The sequence below is a fragment of the Pseudorca crassidens genome, chromosome 12 (genome assembly GCF_039906515.1).
Source record: "Pseudorca crassidens isolate mPseCra1 chromosome 12, mPseCra1.hap1, whole genome shotgun sequence".
Lineage (NCBI taxonomy): Eukaryota > Metazoa > Chordata > Mammalia > Artiodactyla > Delphinidae > Pseudorca > Pseudorca crassidens.
The window spans coordinates 83,102,872-83,111,821 of record NC_090307.1 but is presented as its reverse complement, the minus strand read 5'-3'; the positions used below and the strand labels follow the sequence as shown (position 1 = coordinate 83,111,821).

Sequence of the window (8,950 nt, the reverse complement as noted above, 5' to 3'; positions counted from 1 at the left end):
GTTGCCTCCCCCCCCGTCCCCTCCCATCCCATCCCCGGCCGCCTCCCCCCGGCGGGCACCGAGCTCCCCGCCCCGCGCGCTCCTCCCGCGCCCTCCGGGGGTCGGGGGGGCGCACGGCTCCCGGGCCCGGCGGCGGCGGCGGCGCGGCGGCGCCGAGGGGCTGCGGGTGGCAGGAGGCCGTGGGGCGCCCGAGGGGCCCCGAGCGGCGGCGCGCTGGGCCCGGGCGGCCGGCGGCGGCCCCGGGGCTGGGGGGAGTCCAGCCCGGATATTGAGTGCAGCCATTGAGAAAAGCCAAACTCTTGTGTATGTGCGTCTCGAATAGCCCCCAAGATGGCCGCCAATGTGGGATCGATGTTTCAATATTGGAAGCGATTTGATCTACGGCGACTCCAGGTTAGTGCGGGCAGCACTGGCCGCGCGGCCGTGGGGAACCCTCGGGCGCGCCCTGGGCGCACTGGGGAGGTACCCGGGAGGGCGGTCGGGCGCCCCAGGGAGGCGGGCGGCGGCTGCTGGGGCTCGCCGGGGCTCGACTGCCCGCTGCCCATCGATAGGTATTAGGAATTGATCTCGCCGCTGCTCTTTGTTCGGTTCAATCATCGATTAGCCGCCGCGACCATGGAGAAGCGCTAGCGAGCCCACGGCCCGGGGAGCGAGGCGGCGGGCGAGCGGCGGAGTGAGGCACGGGGAAGGCAGGGTCTGCGGTCCCAGGCAGGGGGCTGCTGGCGGGACCACCGGCAACCCCCCTTGCGCCGCACTTTGCGCGCCTCCCAACTTCGCGGCGCCCGGGGAGGCCGCGGAGCGCGCCCAGTGCCTGTCCGCGCCCGGCTCGGGTTCGGGCGAGGGAGGGAGGGAGCTGGCGGGCTGGGAGGAGGAGGAGGAGGAGAGGGGGGAGGCATCCGGGGTTGGCGAGGAGGCGGCTCCGCGCCCCGTCGCCCGCCGGCACCTCCACCGCCCGCCTGGCTGCGCAGCCCGGACGCGCAGCCACCCGGGGGCCGCTGCTGCCGCCCCAGCCGCTACAGCCACCATCGCTGGACTGGCCGCCTACACCGGCAGACCTCTCCTTGGGCCGGGTTCTAGGGGTTCGTCTTTGCTTCTTGTCTTATTCCCACTTCCGACCTCTTTCCAAGTCTAGATGGGGACGGGCGGTGGAGATGGGCCCGGGGCGCGCGCAAGTTTGCGCTCCTGCCTCGGGGGCCTTGGAGAACCGGGAGCGGAGCAGAGCAGGTGACTCCAGGCTCTCGGGCCCACAGGAACTTTTAAATGGGAAATTCCCTCGCTGTCTTCTACCTCCTGCTTTTCCTCCCCGACACTCCTCTCTTTTCTCCTTTCTCCAGCCTCTTCTTTCTTTCTCTCTCTTCTTTCCTTCTTCCTCCCTAGAGTGACTCCCTCCCAAACTCCGGCACTTTATCCCCATTCCACCTTTTTCTGGGAGTCTGTCTCCTCCAGATTTGGGGGTATTCTCTGCTGACCCAATAGGAGGCCGAGCTGGGGGGTGGAATCTCAGAGAGCTGCGCGCTGGAGGCACAGCGCTAGCCTCTGTCCTTTCCCAGGTGCCCCAGGATGCTCCAGACAAGCCCCCCAAACTCAGGAGTCTCACCAAGGTGCGGTGGGAACAAGGGGCGGGGAAGTGGTGCTGATAACGGGCGATTAAAGCATCCTGCCTTGGCCTTGACATTCTCAGAAGAAGGGAGAGCATCAGTCTGGAGATAAAAAGGGACCCACTTTTTTTTTTTTTTTAATCCGCCTGCAAATCTCGTCAAGTTTCTTCTGATAAGTAGTTACAGTACCCCCTTCCTCCTGGTGGCTTCCCAACCCCCCTCCTTCCTAACTCCTCACTCCCTGCAGGCCCCCTCCCTCAAAGCCATTGAGCTGGAGAGAAAATCGGGGCACTCAGGCATGCAGTTAATAACTGCGAGTGCCTTGCAATTCCAGGTCGTCGCTCGAGTTGGGGCTACAGTTTGGTGGCCAGCTGAGGCGGGCAGGGCTGTGAGCTGTGCTTGCTGGTTTAAATGATGCTAAAGTGGCCTTTCTGGAAGAGTGGGGGATGGGGGGAGAGAGAGAGAGGGAGAGAGGGAGCGAACGGGAGAGAATCGGGCAGCCACATTGGGCTTGGCACGAAGGCCAATGGTAATTGTATTCCCTGCTAATGTTTGTAAATGAGACCCGGGCACGGCTGGGGGACAGCGTCTTTATTTATGATTGATGTTCTGTAACATAAGGAATGACAAGAACGTGGCAGATGAGAGAAGAGGAACCAGAAGGGCTGGTGAAAGCCCTTTGCAGGGTCCTATTGTTATTCTGGGCTGGAGAAAATTTCCGCGGCGAGATTTGCAGCGCTGGTATTTGCTCCCGGTTGGCCAGAATGTCAGTTAACACAATTTTCATTAGATAACTCGTTTTCAATCCGGGGAGCTTGGGCTGCAACCGGGAGGTAGAGTGAGACCTGGGGCTGGATGCTGAGGGGTGGGTGCGGCTCCCAGGGGGCTGATTTCTGAGCTGGAGTGGAGGGGGTGTTGAACCTCACTCTTTTCCTTCTCGGGCTCAGGGGTCTTTTGTGGAGCTGTTGGGGTCACCCAAATCTTGATTCCAGTTGGACTGTCATTGATCTGAGAACCCTTTGTTAGGGTTTTAGAAGATGCTGAGGTGGAAAAGCAAATTTGAACTGGAAAGGATGAAGGTGGGGTTGGTGGAGAGCCTCGATCAGGTGATGGGGATACAGGGCCAAGACGTCTCCCTGCACAGGGTGTATACATAGGGTGTGGGAGGGGTGGGTGTGTTCATTAAGACAATGGCTGGTGTGTCTGGCACGAAAGGAGAAGGCTCTGGGGAAGGGGTTAAGCTCATTTACATGGATATTAAGTGTGTGTGTGGGTCCCTGTGGGAGTTTGAAAAGCTGCACACTTTTAGAGAGCAGAGAGGTAAATGTGGCAGCGGTGGCCGAGTGTAAACATTGAGGCCCTCACATCTGCTGTGGTCCCCACCCTTGTCCTGAAATGTTCAGTTGTTCCCCTGCCCGGTAGGCCGACACCTCCCCCCGCAACCCCCCGTATTCTCACTGATGGCATTTTGTCGGAAACAGATTATGAGCCTAAGCACTTTTGCCTGGGATCATCTCTTGTGCATAATGCTAATGACTCCGGTGCCATACTTTTGTTTTCATTTTTTTCCCTTCCCACTTTCCTCTCCTCTGGGAGATAGCCAGAAGGGAAAACTTCAGCCGGCTCGTTCCAAGATCTGGGTAGGAAAGGTGGGTCCCCACCCCAGGCCCTGTGCAGGCCAAGAGCTTTGGGCCCACTCTTCACGTGGCCCAGCTGCTTATGAGTGTGAGGTGTGTGGCTTCAATTCAGTGGTTTCATGCAGCCTAGTTGCTGAGTGTTAAAGTGGCCGAGGCAGCAAAGGAGGCCTGTGTCCCCAGGCCAGACCATGCTGCTGACGCCACCCTGATCCTGGCAAGAAAGGTGACCTTGTACCGGCCTGCGCACAGCCCTCCGGAAGTATACATTTTTCAAATATAGAAGCAGTCCGGTTATTATTTCTTCCAGTGCCATCTCTGGACACAGCGGGGCTGTTTTCCTAGGATGGAAGTCAGTCAGCAGTCTTAATGACTTGAGGGCTGATGATGGTAAAGATGCTGTGACATTTGGTACCCTACTCCAGGATCCCTGAAACTGCTTCTCCCTTTCTCTGCTTGTTCTTTTTTTTTCCTCTGCAGCTAGCAGTCCAGGAAACGAGAAGAGAAAAAAATTCTATCTCAGAGTTGATGCTAGGCATGTTTCATTTGGTTATAAGATTGCTTTATGGTGAACATTACTAATGCAGTATTTTTTTATGGCTTTTCTGTGTATAATCGTCATAACTGGATTCATACCTTTGTGATTTTCTTTTTCTGCTTCACTTTGCCACTTTTTTTATGATGCTCTGGGTCCAGTCTCCTGTGATATCTTTTTTTTTGTCTTCGAAGAGGGTTAACAAGAGTTGGTGCCCAGTCCAAATGCACATCTACGTTTCTTGGGAGGAAAGAGGTTGGGTGGAGGGATCATACAGTACGAATTCCGCTTGGGGTGTGAACATTTAGGGAGGAAGACTGACGGGTCGAGTGAGAGAAGCTGGACTTTTTGTAAGGAGTTTGGAGAAACTTCTGGGAAGGCTCAGTTTCTTGGCGCCTGGGAGATGGGACTTGATGGAATGTTTTTCCCTGCTCAAAGTTTAGAAAAGAGCGTGGATGTGATTAAAATATTATAACCTTATGATATTCTGAAGTGCATAAGTTTTACATATCAGCCACAGAGAGTTTAGACATCCATTAGAGCCTCTGACAGCTTGACTTATCTAAATGTGCTATCATTTAACAATGTGTCAAAATTCCTCTTTCTTTAGATGACAGCAGTAAATAAGCTATCAGCCCTGTTGGCGGAATCCTAACTTTGGAAACTTTGCTGTAATAGAATTGCTGCCGGGGTGGGGAGCACGAGCAGACCAGGCTTGGCGTGGCCCAGGCCCAGGCCCAGGCCCATGCGATGGCTGGCATTGGGCAAGGGCTGTGGGAGGTTGGAGGGGGAGGAAAGGGAGAGCTGGGAGGCAGAGGGTGTGAGGGGAGATTTCTAGCAGCAGCTCTGTGAATATGACGACCAAACCATCGGTCAGCCCCCGGACCCTTCCAAGTCCAGCCAGTGGGTGACCCTATTCCATCTGCCTCTCCAATTCATTGGAAGCCACACCCTGTGGGCCTTTTTTGCAGAAGGAGCTAGAAACAGGTGTTGAGAATTTATTTAAAGAACCCAGCAGTCTTTTCTGGGCATCCCAAAATTCTGGATTCTCAACTCGACAGAAATTGCTTCCCGAAGATGGGCTCTCTCTTTGAGTGCTGGAAGAAAAACGAGCAACGTCTCATCCCTGACCGCTTTTGCTGTTGGAGGTCTCGAAGTTTCTTTTTATTAATACCTGAATTCACTGTAGAAAATCGAGAAACCACGGACAAGCCTAAAGAAGCAAATGAGCGTCTCAGTGGGTTATTTCAGATGAGCACGGTGTTATTTTGACCAGAGGGAACAGGTTTTCTGATGGTGATGGTGCTTTTTCTTTTTTTTTCCTTCCTTTTTCTTTCTTTCTCCTTCTTCTTTTTTAAAAAAACTCTTTTGTTAAAAGGTGGATTCTGTCTTCGAACTTGACATTCTGTTGTGGTAACCTTTCTTCCATCAGATGGGATTTAAAACGTGAGCACCTTGGCTGGTGCTAAATTTGGTCCTGGATGATGGTGGACATGGCTATCCAGGAACTGTGGTTTTCTCTGTTGCTTTCTGAAAGGGCTGAATTTCTGGTGGCTTCCAGATATCTAATTCAGAGACTGAGTCTGGCAGAGGTTGAGCATGGGAAGGGGACTGAGGTGGTGGCCTACCTTTGTTCCTGGCTTAGGAATTCAGGGTTCAGTCTTTGGTTTGATTTTTCTGTCTTGGGGGTGCTCTTTAGTAATGACAGTGGCTTATATTGAAGATGTCGGGGAACGTGGAGGTAGTAGATGGAGAGGAAGGGCCCCAAGAGGAGCTAAAAGGTACAGCCTCTAGCACCCCTGGGTGAATCACCCAACATTCCAAGTGTCCCATTTCTTAATCCATCACACGGCCTAGCTGTGCGCATCTGGTCTGCTGTACTAGTTGCTGTAAAGGGGAAGGATGCTGACATACTTTGTGTGCCAGTTAAACATGTTGTCTTCTAATGACCTGGGGGCCCGTTCTGGCGGTGAGGGGGAGCTATTGACCGTTTAAACAAATTTTTGAGACAAGAAATTATGTCTAGGATGGAGTTCTTGGTTTCTAAGCCTTGCAGATCCATTCACAAAAATCATTTGTAGCGTTTTGTAGGATATGAACAATCTATTCCTGTCATACTTAAAAGTTTAAAATCCAGACTCCTTTCCCCTGGTTATAAGGCTCCCGTAATCTGCGCCCCCTGTTATCTCTCTGGCTTCATCTCCAGTCTCTCTCCTTCTGCACACTCTGCTCCAGTCACAATGGTCTTTTTGTCCCTTAAACACAGCAAGCACATTCTTACCTCAGGGACTTTGCACTTGCAGTTCCCTCTGCCTGGGACTCTTTTTCTCCAGATCTTCCCGTGGCTGGCTCCTTCTTTTCGTTTGGTCTCACCCCAAATACCTGAAGAAGCTTCCACTACCCTTTTTACCCTTTAATGTGTAAATGTGCTTCCACGTCTCTAAGGATGGTGTTTCCCTGAGGGTTTTGACCTCATAACCTTCTCAGGGTGTGGCATCTCTCTAGACTCTTTAGGAAACCACCTAGGTCTGCCATCAGGGTTGCCAAACTTTTTCTGTAGAGGCAGATAATAATATGCTTTAGACATTGTGGTCTCTGTTGCAAGCACTCAGTTCTGCTACTATGGCATGAAAATAGCCATAGACAATAAGAATGAATGGAAATGGTTATATTCCAATAAAACTTTACAAAAACAGGTGGTGGGCTGGATTTGGCCTTAGGGCAATAGTTGCTGAGCCTGGTCTGCTGGTCTATGTGATCCTGGTCTACTGGTCTATGTGATCGCTGTGGCATGGCCAAAGTGTTTCACTTTTCAGTTGAGAGTATTGGGGTAGATCAAACTTAGTTCTAGAAACTTGTTCCATACTTTTTCCCTCAAGAGGGAAGTACGAGGAGCCAGGATGGTGAAGGGCCCCTGTCTGGCTTCCAATCCTGGCTCCATCATCTACTGGCCATGTGATTTTGGATGGGTCACTTAACCTCTCTGAGCCTTATTTCCTTGTCTCTAAATGGGACTAACAGTAGTCTTCACCTTTTAGGTTGTTCTTAAAGATTAAAGCACTTTAAATGTGAAAGTGCTTAGCACAGTGCTGGGCACACAACTACTGTTCCGTATGTGTCTTCTTATTGTTGTTGGTATTTTTAGAGAGTAAGAGAGGGGTGAGAAAACCAAATAAGCAGTGGATCCCGGAACTTGCTGGCCTTGAAAGCTTGTTTTAGAGATTACTGGGCACTTTTTCTCTTCTCTTTTACTCCATTGGGGGCTTACTATATTAATATATTACTAATATTGTATGTGATGTCTTATATTTTGGGAGCTCTGAGCACAGAGGTTGCAGACTGGGAGCTATGTCTGGCCAACGGATGTATCTGTCTCGATTAGTGCAATATTTTAAAAACACTTTTGTGTACGTTTGTCAGCATTTAAAACATAGGAGATGTTACCTAAGAAATTCAGATGTCCAGTATCCCATATAAATCAAACGCTCTGACCACACCTGGCAGGAGGTGGAGACCTGGCAAGGGCATGCCAAGCAGAGGGAACGGCAAGGCCCTGGGTTGAGGGTCTGCACTGGGTCGGGTCAGCTGTAGGGGTCGTGAGGAGGGTAGCTGTCAAGGCCACTGGCTGCCTTTCTCCAGGTGCCTAGTGTCAGAAGAGGCGGCATTTCCAGAAAAAACAAAAGGTCCTTGACAAGCTTCATGAATATACATGATTAGCCCTCTGTCTCTGCTTTTCCTCAGTAGCTCAGTCACCCTCAAAGTGGGCCAGTGGCTGCCCCCGCCTTCCCAGTCCTTTCCCTATATACCCCCTCTGCCATCCTTCAGTTCAGCCAGATGAAACAGCAGTTCCAGGATACGCATTTGTCATTAAAAAGAAAGAAAGAGAGAAAAAAAAAATCAATCCTTCAGCCTCTTTGGCCTGAGCTGGTTGTCTGCCCGAGACGCCCGGAGCCAAGCAGTGCTTAAGACTCTGGGCCGCTGTCGCTCGAACTGGACGGGGTAAATGGCTCCCCAGGAACCATTACGGTCGATAGACTTGTCCAGCCAGCTGTTTGGAGTGTGGGTGCTGCAGACAGGACCACAGGGGTCACCAGGGCAGCCAGGTCGAGGGCAGGTATCCCTGAGTAAGGTGGTCACTCAGAGGCCACTCTGCTGGGGGCACCTACTTGGGGTGCTTGTCCATTATGAGTGTCTGTGGGCTCCAGGTATCCGAGGGGTGTAGTGTGGGCTGCAAACTCAAGCCCTGCAGCCTCCCATTCCCAAAGACATTTAGTGAGGACTCTGGAGCCACGGGGCCTGGCTCTAGTCCCAGCTCTGCCACTTACCAGCTGTGTGACCTTGGGCAAGTCACTTAACCTTTCTGAGCCTCGGTTTTCTCTTGTGTAAAATGGGGATAACAGTAGTATCCACCTCCTTAAGGATTGTGGATTAAGTGAGTTAATGCACGTGAAGTGTGAAATCCCTGCCCAGGACACAGATGTGCTATATAATGTTAATAATAATAACTGCTATTGTCTTTCAGTCTGGAAATGTATATTCACCACTCACAGTATAAGTTATAACTGTAACTAATAACTGTGTAAATAATAATAAGTAAATAGCATAAATACTGTAAGTAATAATAATATACCGGAGATATCACAGTGAACCGGAAGACAGAGTGCCAGCTCTCACCCAGCCTGCAGACAATGGGGGGGTGGGTACATGTCTCATTGGACAGATGGGTGTGTAGTCACACAGGGGGATTTGATTCTGAGACAGTAGGAGGCAAAAGAACTGCCTGAGTCTGGGGGAGCCTTCCTGGAATAAGTGATGCTTCAGCCGAGGTGTCAAGGACAAGGTCAGGGAAGAGCATCCCAGCAGAGGAAATGTGCTAAGACCTTGAGGTGGGTGGAAAAATAGTGCATGCAAGGAATTGAAGGAAGGCAGTGAGGCTGGTCACAGATTCTGAGTGGCTCTTGGACCCACCTTCATCCTCAGTCTTGCCATCTGTCAGTTGGGAGTAAGGATGAAGCATGAAATAAGATTATTTAGCACATGTGTGGCCCGGAATGAATCTGTCTCAGTGGGTACTTAGTAAACTGTCAAACACCATAAAAGCCTTGGGTATTGCTTTTATTTTTTAATAAGGTATTCAAGCCCAATTCTTGCTCTTTTGCAAAATGCCCCCCACCATCCTCTGT

General features: G+C 51.6%; 1 protein-coding gene across 6 annotated transcripts in view; it reads left to right on the top strand.

The window, feature by feature from the left end:
• Positions 1-246: 246 nt before the first annotated feature.
• The window catches only part of CUX2 (cut like homeobox 2), a 261,518-nt gene continuing 252,814 nt past the window's right edge, over positions 247-8,950 (top strand). For 5 of the 6 annotated variants that reach the window (XM_067700853.1, XM_067700851.1, XM_067700852.1 and 2 more), the window contains exon 1: positions 250-393. In XM_067700853.1, coding sequence (XP_067556954.1) covers positions 331-393 — 63 coding nt within the window. In that variant the 5' untranslated portion in view covers positions 250-330. Of the gene's footprint in view, positions 394-8,950 lie in introns of all 6 variants that reach the window. The other variant, XM_067700856.1, reaches the window with a different exon arrangement.